At 40.9% G+C, this 23,625-nt stretch overlaps 3 protein-coding genes across 9 annotated transcripts in view; 2 read left to right on the top strand and 1 right to left on the bottom strand.

Annotated features, from left to right (window-relative positions):
* Positions 1-18,322, top strand: part of LOC108114134 (IQ motif and SEC7 domain-containing protein 1) — a 42,927-nt gene extending 24,605 nt beyond the window's left edge. For 2 of the 6 annotated variants that reach the window (XM_017224910.1, XM_017224915.2), the window contains exons 2-6: positions 12,103-12,666; positions 14,249-14,718; positions 15,489-16,783; positions 16,846-17,683; positions 17,797-18,322. In XM_017224910.1, the coding sequence (XP_017080399.1) occupies positions 12,103-12,666; positions 14,249-14,718; positions 15,489-16,783; positions 16,846-17,683; positions 17,797-18,251 (3,622 nt within the window). In that variant the 3' untranslated portion in view covers positions 18,252-18,322. Of the gene's footprint in view, positions 1-294; positions 2,402-7,298; positions 7,974-11,286; positions 11,667-12,102; positions 12,667-14,248; positions 14,719-15,488; positions 16,784-16,845; positions 17,684-17,796 lie in introns of those variants that run through there. The other 4 variants (XM_041818221.1, XM_017224912.2, XM_017224911.2 and 1 more) reach the window with 4 other exon arrangements.
* LOC108114136 lies at positions 9,113-9,584 on the top strand. The gene has a single exon (XM_017224918.1). It carries the CDS (start codon positions 9,285-9,287, stop codon positions 9,528-9,530), a length of 246 nt encoding a protein of 81 aa, XP_017080407.1. The 5' UTR covers positions 9,113-9,284; the 3' UTR covers positions 9,531-9,584.
* Positions 18,323-19,695: 1,373 nt separating the features above from the next.
* LOC108114211 overlaps positions 19,696-23,625 on the bottom strand; it is a 57,767-nt gene continuing 53,837 nt past the window's right edge. For both annotated transcript variants that reach the window (XM_017225030.2, XM_041818324.1), the window contains 5 exons: positions 23,199-23,457; positions 22,894-23,138; positions 22,594-22,821; positions 22,379-22,530; positions 19,696-22,316 (listed from right to left, as the gene is read on the bottom strand). In XM_017225030.2, coding sequence (XP_017080519.1) covers positions 20,382-22,316; positions 22,379-22,530; positions 22,594-22,821; positions 22,894-23,138; positions 23,199-23,457 — 2,819 coding nt within the window. In that variant the 3' untranslated portion in view covers positions 19,696-20,381. The remainder of the gene's footprint in view (positions 22,317-22,378; positions 22,531-22,593; positions 22,822-22,893; positions 23,139-23,198; positions 23,458-23,625) is intronic.

The following is a 23,625-nucleotide window of genomic DNA, read 5'->3' as shown; positions in this document are numbered from 1 at the left end:
GAACAGCAGGTTTCAATGAAAAGTCAAAACAGGCCGCAGGTCCGGATATAAATGGTTTGTTGTTTAAAACACACACTCATACACACACACAGACAGATATATTCGGATATTCAGATACTCAGATACTTGGCTACTTGCGATAGCCGTAGCCATACAGTCATCGGGCTTAACGCTTGGCTCAGCCGCTGAGCGGAGCGGAGTGTAGCCAGTGAGGCATTACGCTGCCCATTTTGTTAGCGGGCCGCTGCAAGCGACTAACTACCAACTACTACCAACTGGCAAGTACTAGGGACCAGCCGTAATGCTGCACACTCATGCACACATGCCTCTCCATATGGCACATGTGTGTAGACGTCAGCAGTAAAAATAATAAAAAAGTAAGGGAAAAAAACATTGCCAGTTAAGCGCCCCCGCTTGCCCCTCAGCGCTCGTTTAGTGCGGTTCGCTCGGTTCGTGACTCACCTGAGCGTAACGTAAGCCCAGCTTATTGTTCGACTACGACAAGCGCAGCCACAATCGATATACCCTCAACAGGAGGGTATTATCAGTTTTTGATCGCGTTTGTGGCACGATCCTGGGGTTGCACTTTAAAAGCAATTAGGTATGGGTTCTTTTTTTATAGTTTTAAGAGTATGTCTATGTGCCCTAGCCAATTTATCTAATTACTTGCAAAAAGTACATTTTAAGGGTACTGAGTCGAGCGATCTTACTTATAGGGTAACTAAGTCTTCGATCTGCCAAACCAATGACCATCTTTCATGTTTTGTTTTTGGCACAGCACACGCTTTTAGTGCAGGGTCTCTCCCACTCGCTCGTCCTCTCATTTACTCGCTCAGCTGCAGGCTGCAAGCAGCTGTTTTCGATTCTGCGAGAGCCGAGCTTTACGCTCTTTCGTATTTCTTTTCAATTTTTAAGTTCGACTTGAGAGCGAATTTGTACTCATGTGTGAGCTACGCTCGTTTGCATACAAATTTACACCTCTTTACGACTGTTTGTCGATTTATGTGTGTGCGTATTTTATTTTTTTTTCTTTTCGGATCTGTTTTGCAATTACCCAATTTGACAATGGAGTCAAGTGGGAAAAATACACACACACAGCGGTAACATTCAAGCGTTCCCACTTTGGGAAACTTTTCGAAACTCTTTGGGTTAAAAAAAAAAAAATCTGAATCGACTTCATTTTCGTTCGCTTTAAAATGCAAATAATGAAGGTAATTGAGCGGTTTACTTTCTATAGTAGCTGCTGCACTTTAACTGTGGGTTATACGCTGGGTTATATGGCGGGTTATGTACGGTGGGTTATATAATGACAATTAGACCCACTGTGACAGCACACGTCAACGCTTATGAATATGTAAGCAAGAGAGCTAGAGCTGCAGGTAAATGCACAGGTGTGCAAGGGGCTAAAATTCATATAAAGATAAATAGTAAATGTACATACATTGTTTTTTAGTGGCTAGCTATATTTTTTGTTTATTATTGTGTCTTTACTGTACTTTATATTAGTTGAAAAAAACTGTAAACTTGGTATATGAAGTTAAATTACTATGAATTAATATACTAAAAAATATACTATCTAGGAGTTCTGTAAGGGATTAATGAAACAAACAAAATACTGAAATATTGTAATTTTTTGTTTTATATATTATAAAGCAATCTGTTATTAAAAAATACTGTAAAAAAGTTTATTATAGTTTTAGGTTAACAGATCAAGTTTTCTTTGATTTTTGAACTCTAAAAAAGATCAAATAGAAAATACTAGCTTAGTACTTCCTATGAACAAAAAATAATAACAGCCTAAGCCAGGTGATTAAATATTTTTGGTTTTCAGGATCAAATTTAAAAGTATGTTATTTTTAGATTTTGATCTTTGAAACAGATCAAGTGGAAAATGACAGCTTACTAGGCAGCTTGGTACCAAAAATAACAACAATATTAGCCAGTGTTTTTTGAGTGGCCCACAAACTTGGCCAATAGGCAATAACAAATACCAATGCACTTACAGCGCTCTTCTCTCACTTATACACTTAAACTTACTCACACACTCTCTCTCTGGCTCTCTGTTTTTTTTTTCTACATCTCGCAACTGTTTTTAGTGGGCTCAGGTCTCAGTTTCTTTCAAAGCTTCGTGGAGGCAGCACACACGTCGCTCTGCTCGCGATATTTGTTGTTTTGTTCGCTGGCTACACCTTTCGCTGTCGCAGTCGCAGTCGCAGTAGCCACTTGCAGCGCTGTCCGCGTGTCTCTTGGACCGATCGTGTGTGTTTCAATATATATATATATATATCTTACCAATATATATTGTTTAATTAACGCTTTTTTGGTTAACCAAAAAATCAACGAAAAAATATTTCGAAATTGAATTTTTCATGAATTCAATGCAAATTAAAAAAGTGTGTTTGTGAGTGCTAAATGAAAAGATAACAAAGCTAAAAAAAAGTTTAAACAAAAATCCCAAAAAATGGCCAAATTTTCTACACGCAGCTACTTTTTGCTGGCATTTGTTTATTAATTTGACACCGTTGTGTGTCACTGAAATAAATCAAATAATAAAACATAATAAAACAAAACGGAAACAAGCCACAATTTTTGTTGATGTAAAAAAAATAAAATATAATTAAAGAGAAAATCGCCTTTCTCCAAGCGTCGAGTGTATCACAAAAACAATAGTGCCGACAACAGCAACAAAAACTAAAATAAAATAAAACACAGTAGCGGGTGCGAAAGAGAGAGATATAGAGAGCGGGATCGGTGGTGAAAAGAGCGGGATCCACGGCCACTGCCCCGTTACGTTTCGGCAAACACACAAAAAACACAACAGAAAAAAAAAAAAAATAAATTGAAAAAAAAAAAACTGGGAAAAAAACACCACATAAATCGCGTGTGTGTGTTTTTTTTTTGTATTTTCATGTGTGTGGATCCAACTGGAAATTTCTATTATTTTGTAATTGAATTCAATAGCAAAAATCTTTTTCAAAGTTCAAAAAAAAGTCTGGCATTCCCTGGAAAAGTTTTCTTGTTTCTTTTTTTGACCGCCAAAATCCGCTGAATCACTGACTTTTAGCATAAGGCCAGCTGTAAAGGGGGTTTACTTTCTTGATTCACCTTTTCTTGCCACTTAAAATGCAAGACTTGCAAACACTTCCAGTGATTTAAATGGTTCATAAAGATGTTTTAAAAGCAGTCAGAACTTATCATCATGGAACACTTTGGATTTGTTTTTAAGAACAATGGAAATGTGGTGAATGAATGAATGAATATTTTTTAACTTAATATTTTGGCTTTAAATATTTGATTTTGCTTAATTTTTCTTAATTTCCAAACTGTTTTTAGTGCTTTATTTTCTTAATCAGCTGATTCATAAAAAGTAAACAAAGCTTGGAAAGCCAAAAGCCGTTGATCCACAAAAATTGGAATTAATCTTTCAGCGCTCTCTCTTCTTTGCTCACTCTCTTCTACCGTTAACAGAAAAAAGATAAAAAAAAAAAACTTAAAGTGGTGCATTTTTCAGTGCGTTTTCGCTGCTTTTGGAATTTTTGTTTCCTTTTGCTTTTGATTTTAAGTTTGATTTTGCTGTTTGACGTTTGCTCTTTGGCTGCTGCGTTTGATTTGCTTTTTGTTTTGCCTTTTGGCCAGGCTTGTATAATCGCTTGCCACCCAATTACGCTGCGTCGCCGCATTCGATGTTTGTTGCATATTGTCTTTCCACTTCCTCTTCCGTTTTGAAGAGAAAACGGAGACAGTCAGACAGGCAGAGAGAGAGAGAGAGAGAGAGAACAGCAGAGAGAGAGAGACACAGCATATTCGTGCTTTTTGTTACGTGCGCCGTTACTAATGACACGAAAATGAATAAAAAGCATTGAGCACGGGCTGGCCGGCTTCCTCTTTTTCCGCCCGCAACCCCGCCTACTTCCTATGGGCCATCCCTAAAAGACACTGAGAGAAATTGACTTAAGCATGTAGAGCATTTTATCTCTTAAACTTCTGGTTAAGGAAAAGCTTTAAGATTAAAACTTAAAAATTTGCTTTTAAATCAATTTAAAACTCTCATAAGGTTAACTATATTTTTCTCTCTGCATCGAACTAACTCCCTGATTGTTTCCAAGTATTAGTGCGAGAGCGAGAGAGCAGCGCATAGTAAATAATTATAAATTAAATAATTATACAATACAAGCAAGAAAAACAGCTTTGCAACTGATTGTGGCCGTCGTTGCTGTTGCTTTTTTTTCAGCTACCTGTTTGTTGTTGTTGCTTTTGCTGCTCGTGCAGTGGAACACCTGTAAAACAAAGGCAGCTCTATCTGCAACAAAAGCTGCAGCCATAGCAACCTTAGTCGCTGCTGCTGTCGTGCTCTAGAGCGGATGCAGCTTTAGATATAGCCAGCATATAGACCCAAAGCTCTGGCTATCTATACTATAGACTATATCTTATATATACAGCACAGTGATCACTCTCGAAACTTAACTTAACTCAAGTTTGGAATACAATTAAAATTAATAGCGACAATACACCAAATCAGAAGACAGCAGAATGTTTATTTGATATTCTTTATAAGGTTTTATTGATCAACGAGACGGGGGAAAAAACAAGACTATATTGAACAGAATGGAACCTGACTTTGAGAACAGTTTTGGGAAGTATTTTAAAGCTAAGGGGTAAAAAGAGGTTTTTAATGTTGAATTAAGTTTAAAGTTTTAGTGCCAAACCTCAATTTTTGATTATGTTAAATGTAAGTGCTAGGAATTAGCCTAAATTACTCTCAAATTAACAATTCCATAAAGTTGATTATGGCTTAATAAAGCTTGTTAAATGGCTTGATCTCCATTAAGCCTTAAAATAATATAGAAAATTATTACCTAATCTTCTTACAAAAACAGAAAGAACATATTTTTAAATTTAAAATATAAAGCAATACAGAACTTAAACCAATTATAGGTTTAACTTTTTACTCATTAAAGTTATTACAAAATAGTAAAAGAAAAAACTGTACTAGCCAGTTCTTTGAATAAAAAATTACCCCTAATCCCTTAATTACCCACCGACCACTGTAATTTAAAGTGAACTAGAAAAACAGACACCACAATTTTCTTCTAAACTTTAAAAACAACGAAAAACTTGTTTGACAAAATTGCAATTACAAGGCAAAAGTTTCTCAGAAGCGAAACAAAAATGAAACAAAATGGAAAAACAAGTTGGAAGTGTGTTCTAGTCACAGAAGCAGAAGCAGAAACAACTAGAAAAGCCACAAACTACTAATAGTTGCTAAATAACACAAAATATACTTTAGCTTTAGCTTTATGGTTTTTTTTTTTTTTAGCATTCAGTTGTTCTTTTTGTCAGCTTCGCTTCGTATGTATATTTTCTGTGTGAGTGGGCACCGGCAACATTCTAAGCGTTTTGTGATTGAGAACTCCCCCCGAAGCGTTTATACTGTATTGGCAGTAGGCGACTTGTTTTGGCCAATAATTCCATGACTTGTTCCCAAGGCCTGGGACCCGCGTTGTTGTGAGATTAAAGCGAAATTCGTTTGTTTGAACAGCTTTTTACTCGATCCATTTGGTTCTTATGTATGATATATTATATATACATAAATATATGACGATATATATATTCGTATAAAACGAATGACGAAACAGAAAACCAGAGACAGTGGCAACAAGTTGTTGTCACAATTGTAACAGAGATGTCTCGGGATCGGTTTCAAGCTCTTGTGGCACTCGAAAAAGGTTCTTGAACTTAACGTAGGTATACTCGTATTTTATGAGAAAAGAAAGAAAGTGTGTGTGGGGGGGTTATAGCTGTGATTTCCATACCATACATATTCAAAGCCATATAAAGATCTTGATCTTGGGACAATAACACTCGGCTTTTTTATGTTGTTTAGTGTGTTGTGTGTATATTTCCCTTTCTATTCATTGTTTTCATTGCGAATTCTCACGCACTTTGCACATAAATTTTCATATGATTTATGATCACGCGGCCTTTGCCTTTGTGTGCAAAGTGGATCAGGTCACTAGATTGCTAATCAGCTAATCAGATCATGGGGGTGATCGTTTCTCAAAAAAAGAAAGAAACAAGACTAGGCCCACTGCCAGTTTGCACTTTCCCAAGGCACGTTTTCGAGGTCTCATGAGTGTGTGTTTGTCTGGTTCAGTTTGGAATATATCGGAATATCTATATAGTATAGTCTGGGCTGTCTGCTTTGGTGCCAAATCGATGTTGTTATGCCCGATGTCTGCGTGTCTGACATATTCAATTTGAATATTGTTTATTTGCCAGTCCCGCTTCCACACTCTCTCTCTCTTGTTTTTGTTTTTCTAGTCTGCAGTTGACAACTTGCGACTTTTACTTGCTGCGCGATCGACGATCAACGATCAGCAATCGACGCTGACCCAAAAAGCGGAACAGCCGCAAAGCTGATTGAATGCGATTGCAAACTGCGAACTGCGAGCTGTGACTCTCTCATTGTGGCTTTAATGAACGTAAAAAACAATTCTGTTTTTGCAAGTGTCATTCTGTGTTTTAGTGGGTGAAAAAGTGGGGTATGATGGGCGTGGTATAAAGGTCTGTGATCATGGGATTTAATGTCGGAAGTACTAGATTTATGTCTGGTTTTTAAGAATGTTAAATAAGATTTATCTTAAAGTTGTGATCTAATTTGTTGATCAAAGTTAACCATTTTAGAACTAACTAGATGATTGATTCTCCTTCTTCAACTTTTCTATCTAATGATATATATTTAAGAAATAATACATGCTGCTGGCTGACTCAGTTGGAATTCGAAATTGCTGGCAATTAAAATGTTTCGACAGCTAACTAAAATCCAAAGCAAGCCATATATGTCAACCTAATGGATTCCATAACTATCCTTATTTGACAGGTGATTCATGTGAAAAGGTGAATCAGTGCTGCTCAAGTGTAAGCAAAAATGTAATACCTAAAAAGTTTAAGCTTTGAATTTTAAATAAAGTAAGTAACTGGGTTACAGAAAAGTCTGGAATTTTCCGAAAAAAACCTGAAGTTCTCAATGATCTGCGAGTTTTCTCTCTCTCTCTTTCGCATTTTCTCTGTCATAGTGGCTTTCTAACCCCGTCAATTGCCAGTCATAAAAACGTATTCTATGAATTGTTTTTTATGACAAGCGCGTTTTGAAGGGCATTCTCAAACGTTGACGTTCCAAAACGCTCGTTCCCGCACGGGGCGTATACGCAATACATGAACAATAATTTGTGGCTTTGTTTAAAACGATTGTCACGGTTGAAATTGCAATTATTATCGAACAAAATGCTTTATCTTAGGCTCTGAATTGTGACAGAAATAGAAAAATCTAAACAAAAAGAATGTAGACACTCGATAAATGGAATTCCACAAAACTAAACCAAAGATAAAATGGCAAAGAATGATGCGAAGCTGCTCGTAAATAAATCAATAAACCAACAATCAAATCAAACGAAATCAAAACGACAAGAAAACAAATCAATTTGCAAATGAATAAACGAAAGTAATCAAAAAAAAAAATAAAAAAATAAAGAAAGAAAGGCTAACACAAAAGAGGAAATACAATTGCATGACGACGTTGAAGGCGAAAGTAAAAGCCGTTGCCCTTTTTCGCCCCCTACATTGACCACAATGTCCAGGTGTGACAACCATAAATCCCGCCGCCAACAGCTGCCTGTGCCGGCACCCCTCTCCACCTCCTCCTCCACCACCACCAACTCATCCCGCTCGCAAGGACACCACAACCACCATCACATCCATTCTAGTAATTCGGATCTGGGTGGCAGTGAGTCCTTCCTGCAATATTGCAGTGACAGCGAAAAGCGGCCACCGCCCATTGTGGTTGTGGTGGGCGATGGTCGGAGCCGGGTGCGGCGGGTGGTGCGCACTGCCACACGGCATGTCACGGTGGTCAGTCTGTCCACCAGGCACAAGGAGACACAGACCCATACCTCGCACCATGTGACGGCTGTCAGGTAAGCAAGCGCCACATTGCGATCCCAAAATAATAGATCCATATTTTGATTGCCAACCAGCTGTGAGGGCACTGCAAGAAAAATGTCTATGAAAATGTGGTTTGAATTTATAGGTGTTTGAAATTGAAACTCAAAACTAGTTTGCAAATTATAATATTGGTTTTTAGGTAGACAACAAAGGTGAAATTTGTTTAAAATGTTAATTGAGTAACTTGAAAAGATATGTAAAATGGTTTTTATGGCTGTAACTATTTGAATATGAGATCAAGTTGGGCTGGCAAAAAGTTAAAATATTGCTTAATAAAAGGTTAATATATGAATTATATTTCATATATTATATGGCGATATTTCACTATATATAAATTATATAAAAAGTTATAAATTGTTTAATAAAAAACGTTTTTCGAATGGAAAGAAAACTTAAACTGTGAAGTGAATTTTTGTAACATTTCAAGATCTTAATTTTGTTTAAGTTAATAGTTTAATTCATTGTTTAAAATTTCTAATTAAATCATAATTAATACATTTAAAAATATTTGTTTTAAGTGCTTTTACTTATCGAACCTCTTCTTTATTAATCGTTATCTTTATGGTAGCCTGGCATTGTTCTTAGACTTTTGTTTTTATGTGCTGACTATTCTTGGCCCAGTCGTTGGGAATCCGCCGAGATAAAACCGCACTTACTTATTTATTAATACGCATGGTATCGGAGTGTATTGTAAATATTTATTGCTGGATGCTTGAGTTGAGGAATTTTATAAAATATTTTAAGTTGATTTTAGTTTCAAGGAAATGTTATTGGTTTCAGTTGAATAGCTTGACTATTTGTATTTAGAGATTATATTAAAACAAACCAAATACTTTTTAAGAATTAAAGATTCCTGGAAAATTAATTTAATTTTTAAAATTTTTATCAAGTGAAGTTGGGTTTGAAACTTGTCTGATTTTGGCTGTGGATTTTGTGTGGATGTTAACCAAATAGTGTTGCATATCTTCAGGCTGATAATAACAGAAAATTAAAGCAATGTAAAATACATACAATCCACAAGGGAAACCAGAAAAATAAAACTTAATTTGAAAAAATTATTAAAATAAATCAGTTTTTTAAAGAGATTATTGAAGAAATTTATAAAATAAAGAAAAATAATTTTCTGAAGATAAATAAAAGGCTGAAAATAACTTTAAAAATCTCAGAAAAATCATTCTTCCTTAACTTATCTGTCAAGTTTGTCCTACATTTTTCTAAATTTCTTAAAGTTTCTTGCCACCACTTGGCCAAAGCAAAAACTGGAAAAAAAACTTCAAACCACCATGGAGCCAACCATACTGCATAACCTTAAACAGTTTGATGGATTCAACAACTTCGATCTGAGATATTTTCTTATCATCTACGCTATTGTCGTCCTGATGGTCCTCGGCGTTCCTCTGGCTTTTCTCTTGCAAAGCAAGGGCTCTCCAGCCGATCGAGAACGTTTTCAATTGGAGGCCAATCGACCGCGTGCGGATCCAGTAAGGGTTGGAGAAACCCGGCGACGAATCCGGGATTCGAGTGTCTAATCAGCTTTTAATATTGATGTTGATATGCAGGGAAATACATTGAATATCGAGGCAGCGGTCTGTTTGTAGTTTTTCCTCCATCCCCCATTTGTCTGGCCCGCTGGTGGCACACTCCATAAGCGTTAAGCCCCCCCACTATTTTCGAAATGCACATAAAAAAACCAACCCGAGAAATCTAATGTAAAATCAATAATAATTACGGCGAGTAGGCCATCGGCGGTTGGGTCACGTCAACGTCGATTTCGGACACTTGTTGCATACGAAAGCAGTAGGAAGTCCGCTGCAGTTTTGGCTCGCGAGCATCGACGCTGCTTAAGTGTCAGCTGAGATACAAGATACACGAGATACTCAGATATACAGAAACAAAGATACTTGCTTTTTGATGGTCAAACAGACGGGCGGGCAGTCTTTAGCTCCAACATGTGCAACGTGCAACGGCAAACAATTAGGGCGACGTGTGGCAGGTGTTTTTCCTTTTCGAAAGCAGGACTCTTAAAAAAAAAAATCAGAGGGATGTGAGAGGAGAAGTGGCTACAATAACAGCAAAAACTACCTGCTGTTGTTGTCCTTTCAGAAAAACAAAAAAAAGAAGAAACCCATACAAAGCCATGCCAGGTGCAGCTGGAAAACTGGCCAAAAAGGAGTGTAAGCGAGATAGACAACAAGGATGCCCCTTTCAATTTTTTGTTTTCTGTTTTCGTTATCCTTCAGCAATCCTGCTGATCCTGTTTTCGGTTCACCTCTATAGGTGCAAATATGCAGCTGCCTTTGAGTTTTTAATGTCTATCTTTTGGGTTCGACCTGCTGCGAGAAGATTTCTGGTAGTCATTCGTATTGCATACGTGCATAATGCATTTTTCTGAGTTTTTCTAGCAAAACGAATTTTGATTTCAGGGTAAACTAACTCGTCTTTAAGCTAAGGGAAAATCAATTAAGTGTTAAGGTGGATAAATTAGCGGGAGGGTAATGTTTTGAGGGATTTGAAAAGGTTTTAGAAATGTGTTTTTGAGGCAGAACTAATCTTTATAAATCACAGAGGCAGCCTTAAAAATGACTTTTTATTCTCAAGATAACAAAATTGCAGTTCTAAATCTATAAACTAAGAATCTATCAAGAAATTCCAAATCAAAATCCTTAAAGTGAAGCTATTTTGTACCTACCTTTGGTTTCTTCTTTAAAGATTCTACCTTTTTCTGCTTTCATCTGTTGATTTCACTGCCAAACATCCCTAAAGAAATCCCCCATCCCCTATATAATATATCTGCCAAAAATCTCGTTCAATATCCACCCAATTGTTGCTTCAATCCAATAGCATTCAGAATCCCTGCGCCGATCAATAAGTTTGTCATCGTGGGCTAATCATTTCCTTCACTTTTCCTTACAACATATGGCACTGCTCTCTCTCTCTCTCTCTACCTGTTCTGCTATCTCTTTCCAATAATGGATCCTTTTACGCTTAGGATTTCTATATACTCTATCCGCTTTCTTTGTGCTTAAGGGTAGGACAATTGTTCTTTTTTTTTCGGGTAACCCGACGAGGGCAAAACAAAACAGATGCATTTTGTGTGGGATTCATGGGTTATGTATAAGTATGAGTGTGTAGGATGATCACTGACACGCACACACAAATTTAATGAGCCATGCGAAACACGTTTCTAGAGGAAGTGAGATAGGTAGAGAGTTTGGAAGAGAGAAAGGGAGAGGGAACGCCGACGCGCTTGCGCAGTTTGGTTCTTCCTCGTCGATCACCTTGTGAAGTGGTCGTCGAATGCTCGGTTTAGTTCAAACGCGAACATCGCCGGGATCGGACGTTACCCTGGCCCACTATATATATCCGCCGGGTTTTTAGTTTTTTTTTTAGTGCTTCCTCTAACGCCTCTCCCCAAATCGACCGACATTCAATTTGAATATCATTGTAAAGCGATCGCGAGTCGCTTATTAATTAACAACAATCTAGCAGTGGCGAGATCTTGTGATTCTCTTCCCAGTCTATAACTGTGCCTCAATGTGTCTCTAGAAAGAAGACCGAGCACACCACCACGCCGCCTCCTCTGAGTGCATAAATCTTCAGCGTTTTGTGATATTTTTTCCATCAGCCATGATCATTTGCATATCGGGTTTTATAATTGGCGAAAGGTAGGAACCCAACCTCTCCGCTGACCCAGAAAACGAAAGTTCTCTTATCTTCTACTTTTGATAAACAGAAAAAAAACAAGGCTTGGTTTCTGATATCAAAGTTTGGGAATTCCTAAGGAAAAGCCATTAGTTATGTTGGAAGTTAATCAGAGTGGATTACAGACTTTAGGTTATCATTATATAGATAGATTTCTATATGACGTAGTTATTATAATTTAAAAAACAAACTAACTGGCTTTATTCTATCAACAATCTACAAACATTGCGTCATTTGTTTAAATTAAAGACCAATCATGGCTAATTCAAGAGCAACACTTGTGATAATAAATATCAATATTTGATAATCTTTCGAGAGTAGGAAACACCTCCTTCACCTATATAATAGCCCCTTCAGATGGCAACAATGTTTTAACCAATTTTTCTTTTCCTTTTCCAGCTTTCCCCAAAAAAGCCTAGAACGTAGCGGTTCCACACAGTATGAACTGGCTGGTGGGCAACAGCCAGGATCTGGCAATGCCACAGATGGTGGCAGTGTTGGCGGCTATGTTTACCTGCAGAATCACTATGCACCCGGCGCTCATAGCTCCTCGGCCGCCATCAACTATCCTGCCCAACAGCATCCCCAGATGGTCTACCAAATCCAACAGTATCCCACGTGCCATCAGCAGCAGCAACAACAGCACCTCCAGCAACATCAGCAACAGCAGCATTTGCATCAGACCGGAGCAGGTCACTATATGCAGGTCACGGCAACGGGTGGTGGTGGTGGTCCATATCATCATCATCATATGCTTCATGGCCATGGACATCATGCCCATCATCATGGTCATGGCGGTGCCGTGGTCATAGCTGGCAGTGGTGTTGGAACTGGCCTGGGCTCAGGAGCCACCAGTGTGATCATGCAACATCAGCAACAACAGCAGCAGCAACAGAATATGCACAAGAAGAACTCCATCCGGAATGGCGGGGATGTCCTCAAGCGAACGCGAGCTCAGTCAGCGTAAGTGTTGTCTCCAGGGAGGGAGGGGGTGAGGATGTTGACATTTTCAGGGGGTAGGCTGCCCCCTGAAGTAGGGAAAGTCATAAAGTCATAAAGTGTATATTTTTCAGGGTTCAACAGGAAGATTTCCGGGAAACATTCGTTATCAGAAAGTGTATAGTTGGAGGGGTGTAAACAGTAGAAGATTTTTGAATGTTTTATCAAAATGTGTGCTTGGGAGGAAGATTATGAGGGGTTCCCCCAGAGTAATGTAATGATGAGCAGATGGTTTTGGAGTTTTACTTAGGTGATTGACTATATAAAAAACGAACTTCATTAGATATTGAAAAAGAAATGCTTACTAAATAGAGGTTAATCTAGTATTAAAACCATAAAAATAAGGCTACTAGTTTTCCCAAATCATTCCTTAAAGTAATTCCTAAAATAAACTGATAAATCTGATGATATTTTTATACCCCTTATCAATATCAGCTGACCAGTCTATATTTACAATTCTTTTTCTAGAAACTGACTTCAAAGCTAGCCATTAGATTAGCTAACTGACTATCAATTCAATTTATTTAATCTGATTTTTGCCAGTTATCAATTCTCAGAGATATGTCTAAAAAAAAATCAGCAATAAATTATTCATGGCCTGAGCTTATTCACTGTCACCTCAACTTATCAGTTATTAAAGAATTCTCATGATTAAAAATTCATTATCTGGGGAATGTGTGTGTTGTAAACAAACAAAAAACCCAAATGGCAATGCTTAGTTTTGATTTCTGTGTTTAAATTTGCTTAACATTGAACCAAAAATGAGAAAATCATTCTGGTGACAGACTTTTCATAAACATTAATTGCCTACTTAAGGCATTTCATCAGATTTTTAGAGTAAACAATCCATCAAGCTGGAAGGGTAGCAACAGAAGCTCATCATTGCTTATCTAATTAGTTATCTGTGAAAAGCAAAAGTGTGCCTTCTGGGGATTGACCATTCGTCAGCTGAATGAGTTTGGACTTTGGCCTGAAGAAGCCATCATCCTAGGCAGTGGTTGGATATTAAGGTGGTATCTTAGATTAGATAGCTGTGGTCAGGTAAATATTCCTTTTACTGCAGTACATCTTATTATATAGGCAAATATATCATTTCAAGAGGAGGATATATTGCAGCTGTCTTGGGATATGTTAAGGAGAGGCAGATACAAGCTTGCAATTTGGGGAAGTTTTTCTTTTTGATGTTAACTTTATGACTAACTAAAGATGGAATATCAATCGAAATCAACGATTGTTGGTGGCGCGAGGCATACAACAATAAGCAATTATATTGCCGCCCCTTGAGAGGCGAATGTTAATCAGGTCGATAGCCCAGAGGGGCGACAGTGACGACGCCGCCAGCAGTGAGAATTGTATTTCAAAGATACTTTACTCGTGCGCTATCTTATCGGTTGAGGCAAAAACATTCGGTCTTCGGAGTAGACTTTTGTCAGTTATTTTGCAAATTTCCAGCCAACCAAGCAGATCGCTTTTTTCCACACACACACACACCGGATACCCAAAGAGATACTTATCGGTTATATCTTTCGATCTTCCCCTCAAACAGCTACGAACTCTCACAAGATCTGTTGGAGAAGCAGATCGAGCTGCTGGAGCGCAAGTACGGCGGAGTTCGAGCCCGTAACGCAGCGGTCACTATACAGCGCGCCTTTCGTCATTACATGATGGTCAAGAAGTTCGCCTCGATCACAGCCATGGCCAAGGCTGAGAAACGTCTTAGCCGGCGTATGGTCGTAACAGCCAGTAGTCTTGGTTTGGCCGAAGAGGGTGCCTCCACATCGTCAGCCTATGGCAGTGCCAACGAATCTCAGCTTACCGAGCAGCAGCAACAGCAACAACAACAATTGGCGGCAGCACAACAGCAGCAGCAGCAACAACAGCAGCCACGTGTCACTATTATGGCTGGTCCAGCGGGAGCAGCTTCTCCGGGCTTATCACGGACTCCTCCCACGCGTTCGCTTTCCATGCGGGAGCGACGTCAGCTGGACTGCAGTCCCATACCGCGTAGTCAGTCAGGTGAGTTTAAAGATAAAGAACGACGTCTGCCACATGGATAATAGATAGTATGACGAAAATTGCATCAGTTTTAGGGTAGTTTTAGGGAGATAAAGATTGGGATTTCTAAATTGTTAACTCATGATTAAGTGACAGTTTGGATTATTTGTCATCTTTTAAATTTGAAATACATTTTTCTTATATTTTTAACAAGAAATTTGTTTATTTTTCATAATGTGTTGACCCCAAAGGGCATTCCAAAATTTCCGCGAATTAACTTTATGTTATTGGCTTTCTTAATCTTTTTATGGTAACCCTTTTGGTGACTTTTCCCAAGCAAACATGAGTTTACTGATCTCAAGGAAGGTTAATTTCAAAATTAAATATAAACAAGGTTATTCTACATTAACAAATATTTAAAAGTAAACAAGAAAATATGCAATTTAAATATATAATTTAAGGAATATTTAAACATATTTAAGCCCGCAGTCTTTATCAACCAAACGTATATTTTGACTTTATCTTAATGGTCAAATTTAACGGGCATAAACAATTTTTGCGTCTTAACTTTGTTTTGCCAAACAGTAATGGATACTCTAAGCCTTAAAGAAAGGTCTTTGATCTCTAACTCGGCAATGTTTTTAGTCTAATCAAAGCAATTAAGATTAACTTGTTTAAAAATTTAAATCAGAAAACAGGCTTAGATGTATACGTTCAAAAGATCTATTATCCTTGAGGGCAATCAATATTTTTCTGGAAATTTTTTATTAACTTAACTTCACTCTTTATAGGAGCTTCACCCGCCTCCATATCCAGCTCGACCGTCAGCACCTCTGCTCTGGCCTCTCATCCGCATGTAAATCTTCTGCACGCGGCCGAGCCGCATTACTACAATGCCCAGGCACTGCCCACGGCGGCTGCTTACTACACTAGTTACCATGGATCACCGCATGACTTGAGCTATGCCAGTTCGGCGGACACCTCGCTAAATGCCTCGTGGGTTAACACCAGCGGCCACTCCCCGCACACGCCCTACTATTCGGCTGCCCAGATCTATATGAGACCCAAGGGCGGCAGTACTACACCCACACCAAGTTGCAGTGGCAGCACAGGTAGCGGTAGCGGTGGCAGCGGCAGTGGCAGCAGCAAGAAGGTTCCACCAGAAGTGCCCAAACGCACTAGCTCCATAACAGCCCAACAGCAGACACAGCTTTTGCTGTTGCAACGTCAAACGCCACCACCTCCATCGCTGCTGAGGACCAATGGTCTGTGCAAGACCGCCGAGAACGGCAGTCTGACCTCCGTGCAGAGTTCCGGATCGGATTCGAGTGTGACCTCAGCGGAACGTAACCTCAACAGTGATTTGGGTTCAGATCGCAGCAACTCCCCACATACATGGAAACGTGGAACAGCCCTTAATAGCTCCCAACAGTTCTCCACACACTCGGCGGATTCAGCGGGTGCCGTGTCAGGCGGTGGTGTGGCAGGAGGAGCCGGCGGGTATGCCGCTCAGATGCAAGCTGCCGTTGCGGCAGCCACAGCAGCAGGAGGATTACCACCAGCCGATGACCATGCCATCTCCTCGCATACGAGTGCCGCTCAGTACGAACAACACGAGCAGCAGCAACATGAACAGCAGCAATTGCAGGCGGCAGCTGCTGCCGCTGGAGTGGCACAGAACTACAAGATGTCCGAAACGATACGCAAGAGGCAATATCGCGTTGGTCTAAATCTGTTCAACAAGAAGCCAGAGAAGGGTATCACCTATCTGATCAGGCGAGGTTTCCTTGAGAATACACCACAGGGCGTTGCCCGTTTCCTCATCACCCGTAAGGGTTTGTCCCGGCAAATGATCGGCGAGTATTTGGGCAATCTGCAGAATCAGTTCAACATGGCTGTGCTGAGTTGTTTTGCATTGGAGTTGGATTTGTCAGGACGTCAGGTGGATGTGGCTCTGCGAAAGTTCCAGGCTTACTTCCGAATGCCTGGTGAGGCACAAAAGATTGAGCGCCTGATGGAGATCTTCTCGCAGCGTTACTGTGAATGCAATGCGGACATCGTGGGGCGACTGAGATCATCTGATACGGTAGGTTTATTAACTTTTTATAATTTAGATTCCTCACTAATCTCTTCTTGCTTATTTTACAGATCTTTGTCCTGGCCTTTGCCATCATCATGCTGAACACGGATCTGCACACGCCCAATCTGAAGCCAGAGCGTCGCATGCGCGTTGAGGACTTCATCAAGAATCTGCGCGGCATCGACGATTGTCATGACATCGACAAGGACATGTTGATGGGCATTTATGATCGCGTCAAGTCCGATGAATTCAAACCTGGCAGCGACCATGTCACTCAGGTGATGAAGGTCCAAGCCACTATTGTGGGAAAGAAACCAAATCTAGCATTGCCTCATCGACGGCTTGTCTGCTATTGCCGGCTGTACGAGATCCCCGATGTGAACAAGAAGGAGCGACCTGGTGTGCATCAGCGCGAGGTGTTCCTGTTCAACGATCTGCTGGTCATTACCAAAATCTTTAGCAAAAAGAAGACCTCCGTGACGTACACATTCCGCAACAGTTTCCCGCTGTGCGGCACCGTTGTCACCCTGCTGGACATGCCCAACTATCCGTTCTGCATTCAGCTCTCCCAGAAGGTGGATGGCAAGATCTTGATCACCTTCAATGCCCGCAACGAACACGATCGCTGCAAGTTTGCCGAGGATCTCAAGGAGTCCATTAGCGAGATGGACGAGATGGAATCGTTGCGCATTGAGGCCGAGTTGGAGCGTCAGAAGTCGGCGCGGAATCGAGCACCAGCCAATGCTGAAAATCGTGATAGCGGCGTTGCCGATGTAGAGGTCTGCCCATGTCCTTATCAACCGGGATCCCAGGCAGCCGGCGAGCAGGCTCCAAACTCCGCTGATTCCTCGCAACAGCTGAAGCGCAGTGCGCTCAGCAACAGCCTTCTCGATATGCACGAGCAATGTGAGTTTACCTCATATTAAGATAGCATGTTTATTTTATTTAAAACAAGTATTATTTATTAGTTAAGATTAAATGACAAAGACCTTACTGACCTGTCTTGTTTTGCATTCCAGTTGGCAATGAGAAACCCCAGCGACGAGGCAGCGTTGGCTCCTTGGACAGCGGCATGAGCATTTCGTTCCAATCCACCACCACATCCAGCGCCTCGAGGGAAAATGCCGCTGCTATTGCGGCCGCAGCTAATGCAGCGGCGGCAGCCAAGATGCGATTTAACATGCCGCCAACGGCGTCCATTGCCACACCTAGCAATGTGTATGCGGCACCGGGAATGCAGGCCTATACCCATGCTAACTTTGTGCAACAGTCACAGGCCGCGTATATGTTGCAGCAGCAGCAAATGCTACAGCAGCAGGCACAAATGCAAGCTCAGGCACAGGCACAGGCTCAGGCCCAGGCTCAAGCTCAGGCACAGGCGCAGGCGCAGGCGCAGCCACTAACTGGCCGAATACCGGGACGCGAGCGGAAGCAGTCGCGAACGGATGAGAACGGACGGTCGACGGAGGTCTAAGTCATCTTTATTGTACATTTTAGTTATTGAGCAAAGCGATAATTATTAAATCTATATTAGCATATATAGAATCAGATATCTGTATAATCCGAATCGAAACGAACCGAACGCCATTTTCTTTAACACCTAACAAACACACACACACACACAAAGCTTACGATTATATAGTGAATTCTTAAATGTTCCTTCGTTCTCTGCTAATATTAATGTAAATAAATTAAAACATTTGTCTGTTCCACACTATCTACACTACACTAAAAATAAGTTTCTAAAACTAATTGTATATACATCAGTATAATATAATACTACAACCCACGATCTACGCTAGCTATTCTCTAAATATGCATATGTATTAATTGTATAATTCTAATCTTTCTCCAAAGTCTTGGAAAAAACATCAATTTATCCCTCCCCACCCCTTTGGGCCATATCTAGGCCTATTTTCCCCACTTTTTCGATCTAATCCTTTACGAATTACAAAAGCGATTTATGAATATAGTTCCATTAGCATATATTAACACTCCACCACCCCCCGTTAAGTGTGCGCGCTATGTATTATATTATATATAAATATATATATATATTTTCTTTACCCGACTTTATGTTTGTGTAACTAAAAAGGAAATGGAAAACAAATGAAGTTCGTGTATACCGCGTGTGTGTGTATATACCCTGAATATTAATTTAAAAGCAATTAGCTATAATTATTCATATTTATAGAGCCAAAACTACCCAAAACCTAAAATATTAAATATGAGTATAACAAACACGAAGTATATGAAAACAAAAAACAATATGTATATGAAAAAGCAAAAGACTTAAAAATTTCAATAAATGAAAAGAAATAATACCAATGATCGGTTGATCGAAGTTATTTATTTGATGGGAATTTTAATGTGAATTTGTAAAGCAGGGGAGTTACTCGCCCAAAAGCTTTCAGTTCTCGCTGCGCTATTCCAATAACAATTTTTCGTGTTTCTCTTTCCGCCTCATTCCTTCGTCAAAGGCAATATTATTTGTTCTTGTTTCTTCCTGTTTCATCCTCGAACTCCTGCTATTCCACTAATAATTTTTTGTATTCCTCTTTCCGCCTCATTCCTTTGATAACTGTAATACATTTTGTTCTTGTTTTTTCATGGATCATCATCGAGCCCTTACACTGGAACTCTTTCCTTATATCTTCTGTTTGCACTTTCGAGCTAATTTCTCAGTGGACTATTTGGCGCGTCAGTAAAATGAGTGATAAATTGGTTAGCCAAAAAAGTATTTTTCTTTCTCTCAGTGCACATCAGCAAATTAACACAAAAGCGTCACTAAATATGTGCACGCTCTCTAGTATTTGTGTTAGTAAGAGCTCTGCCGTAAGACGAATTTGAGCACCGTTGCTGTAAAGATTTACCGTTAATATTTCTTAAAGGAAATCCTTTAATAACAAAAACTCTTATTTACTCGTTTATATCGTTTTTATTAGTGATTCAACTTATTTAGTATTATTGCTGACTTTACTAATTAAGGCCTTGTACAAAATTATTGTATTTCTGTTTAAGTGCTAAATTCTATGTTCGTAGTACATCTCGGTTGTCTCTGCATATAGTAGATAGGATTGCATTTTGGGCTTTGTTAGTATAAACAATTATTTTGAATAATGTACACAAAAAGTAAGGATAACACATAGTATTTTGTTTTGTATTTTTTTTTATGGATTTTTACATAAATCGAATTGGCTTAAACAGAAGTTGGCCGCTTGGCGGTTGTGTCTCTGTGGTCGAAAGCGAAATACGAACTGGCATATATCGGTTACAGGATATATCAAAATAATAAACATTAAAATTAATCTAAACGTATTTTGGCACTGTAAATAAAAGTTTGCTTCCGGATAAGAAAAAACCCTAAAGAAAATACATACAAAAATTGCTGCTATCGAATGGGGTGGGGGGAGGAGGAAATCAAATTGTAATAAATTACATAAGATTGCTTGCCAAATGCGTAGAGTAGAGATAACTCCTATCTAGACCCTATGATCTTGTTTTTTTTTGTTTTGTTTCGTTTTGATTAAACTAAGAGGCTAAGAGGCTCTCCGGGATACCCACAGCGATGATCTCTGTTGGGGCGGAGGCGTCTGCCTCTGTTTTAGACCATTCCAAAGTCAGTGCAAACGGATGCCGTTGGTCCTGCCGCCGCCGGCTGGTTATTCTGCTGCTTTTCCTGCGCATTACTTGCCACCGCTGCCGCCGCTGCTGCCAAATTGAGTTCCACCAGGGTATCAATGCTGTTTAGGCTTACACCTTGAAGGATCTTTCTCGCCGCCAGTGATGTAAAGTTGAAGGACAGATCGGTCAGACTGGGAAAGTTATACAGCTCCTCACCGCCATTGGCTAAGACATTGCCCATTCCCTGCTCCAAAGATTCCTTGGTCAAGCTAAGACGCCTGTCGATGGCTTCTTTATCAATGGATTTATCATTAGCCAAATCTTTAAGAGCCAAATTGGGCTCACTTCCCAAAGGATTACTTGACTTGCGGAGCAGATGAGCCAATGCCAGTTCATCGCCATTCATGGAACACTTTTGCAGCTGACACACTGACTCATAGCACAGATTCTTGAGGTCGGTACTGCTGTTCATCATCATATTGTTGCTCTGTGAGGCACCCACATCCTTGGAACTCTTCTCGTAGAAATGCAGGTTGCCCACCGAGCCAGCAATCTCAAAATCCTGCTTGGCCAACGCTGCCAGTTTCAGAGGAGCATCTGCACTTGGTGAATTTGGTTGGGATTCATTCTTCAGCACATTGTTCTTATAGGCAATGCCATTGGCCAGCTGGAGGCACAGTTTCCGACTGTTGTTCATGGTGGCATCGTTATTTGTGTTCTTAGCATACTTTCCTCCATCATAAATAGGAGTCTCCGGTTCCACGGCACACGTGTTCTCCGGCGAACTCTCACTGATAAAGGATATGGAATCGCAGGTCTCAGAATTCGCCTCCGTTTCGCTGAGTGGCTGTTCGGAAACAGTTTCCTGCTTAACTGGCGTTGACGTGGCCACCGGAGCAGCCTGAGTCTGTTTGGATAAGGTTTTCTTGATGATCTCACCCTTCTCGTTCGTCATCGTTTCATTGTTGATGATGAACACATTGGAGTTCTCCAGCATCTTGCCATTCTCCAGGGTTATAACACTCCTTACTGGTGAGTTCTGAACAAAGATCTTTGTGCTTGGGATACTTTGATTTCCATTCGAGGTGGTCACCTGCAGTGTAATGGAATTATTGCTACTGGAAGTGGGAACTCCATTGCTTCCACCTGGGGGATAGATCATTTCCTCTAGAATGCGACTGGGCGTACTGGCTCTTTGTCTTTGCGCCTGCGCTTCGGCAACTCGCGCCCTCATGGCCTGATGACGTGGTGTCCCTCTTGGAGAACCATTTAGCAGGAGGATCGAACGAGAACTCCCACCATTACTGTTTGACGATGGCGCTATCACTGCTGTATTGGTGGAGCACTGTGAATCCAGACTAGAGTGACCGCTGGTCTTTTGGCTAAACGACACCTTGCCGCTGTCAATGCTTGATGGACCGCTGGCCAGCATTGAGGTGGTCTTGCAGGACTCCAGGCTCGATGGACCACTGCTCTGCAGGCTCCTATACGTGGCCTTGTTGTCCAGGCAACTATTAATGATCAGTCCGTCCGTGTGGCGTTTGGCCGCCATCGCTTTCAGCGTGGCGGATCTCGATGGCGAGCTCTCAAATATGTGCTTTCCGATCACTGACTTCTGTGCCGTCTTTGGCGGCGTTGGTGTTACTGATCCTCCGTGTACTCCATGACTCAAACGGGAGGAGTGATTTGTCTTGGCCGTGGTGGCCGGTATCGACTGCGTGGAACGAGGTAGCGAACTGCTGCAGTAGACTGGCGAACGGCGGCGTATGGGCGAGCAGTCCCTGGAGGAAATCAGAAACGTCGACTCGCTTGACATGTGGCGTCGATGGCGACGGGGCAATGTTGAGGAGCGCTGGCTAAGCTCTGAGCCGTCGTAGAACGTCGAGTTGGACAGCGTATGGGCTACGGGCATGTCCTATAGGGAAGAGGTTTAGGTTTTACAACTTTTCTTTTAACTTATGGACTTATTAATCTTACGTGCTCCGCCGTTTGGGTGCCCACGCTGTGCAGGTGAACGGCTCTGGTGTTGAACCATTCGGCTGGAGGAAATTGGGCCGAATAGGTTTCAATTTGTCGCTGCTTGGCTCGACCGCTGCGTCGGAACAGGCGTGAGAGCAAAGATCCTTTTTCTTATAAGAAAAAATATCAAGATTAGAGGAGGTTCCATGATTATAAAGATCTCCTAAACTTACTGGGTGATGACGAATCTGTGCTTTGGTATTCCGAACTGCTGCTGTCCGTGGTGTTTAACGTTTGGGCGTAGGTCTTGGACAGACTTCGCGTGGAGGCGCAGCGTTGCAGGCGCTTCGATGAGCCAAAGAGCCGCAAACTGTGCCGGCGTTCCAAGCTGCGCGGCGTTGGAAACGATGCACTACGTCGCTTCGCCGCCCTTGGATAGATGATCTTGTCATTGGGATTGCCTGTAAGTTATTTATTGATCAATAACAGATTACATTGATTGATTTAATTGCGATTAAGATGTAAGTACTCACCGCCACAAATGACATCCGCCAGATTCGTTTGGATGCACTGGTGGGTGAGGTCACCGTCCCGCTCCGTTGATATTTCGCCATAGAGTGAGTGCAAGGCCTCGGAGTTGGACATCAGCATGGTGCGAGCTTCCTGGGGAACCACATCGTCGCCATGCTGCTGCTCCTCCTCCGCCAAATGACCATAGGCCAGGCTTCCATTTAGTTGGTGGTGATTACTGCGCGGCCTTGATCGACTGCGTCGGCGTCTGGAGAGGATTAGAGTAGATCAGAGACATCACTTTAAAACATTCATTAGCTAAACTCACTCTGGCGTGAAGATGAAGTAACCCTTGGAGGTCTGGTAGATCTTCTGCTCCTGCATTAGCTGGGCGAGGGAGTCGTAGATAACCTCCGTGGCAGGTGTGGTCATGTGTGGAAATCTGGCACCTAATTTGCCGCGTACATGCTCAATGGTGGCCGATTGACCCTCCGCTGTGAGGTCCATGATCACATCGCAGAGTGCCTCTGGAAGTGGAGTGAACTGTCCCTGAACCGTTGGCGTCACAATGCAATCGTCAATGTCACCTGGAAAATGTCAAGGAGAGAGATGGTGTGGTCAGTGAAAAAATCACACAACATCATGTGCAATGTGGCCGCTTATATGGCTAATCACTGGACGAACCACTGCCCCATTTGGTCACCTAAACTTGCTCGCATTTTTTCCAACGAACTCCAACTTTTTTCGCTGGCATT

Source organism: Drosophila eugracilis, unplaced genomic scaffold (assembly GCF_018153835.1).
Source record: "Drosophila eugracilis isolate 14026-0451.02 unplaced genomic scaffold, ASM1815383v1 contig_2154, whole genome shotgun sequence".
NCBI lineage: Eukaryota > Metazoa > Arthropoda > Insecta > Diptera > Drosophilidae > Drosophila > Drosophila eugracilis.
Note: the sequence above shows the minus strand (reverse complement) of the source record. Positions and strands in the feature narration are given on the sequence as shown.

What these genes read in the sequence shown, in the direction of transcription:
- LOC108114136 (XM_017224918.1), top strand. Translation starts at nt 9,285, where the DNA reads ATGGAGCCAACCATACTGCATAACCTTAAACAGTTTGATGGATTCAAC.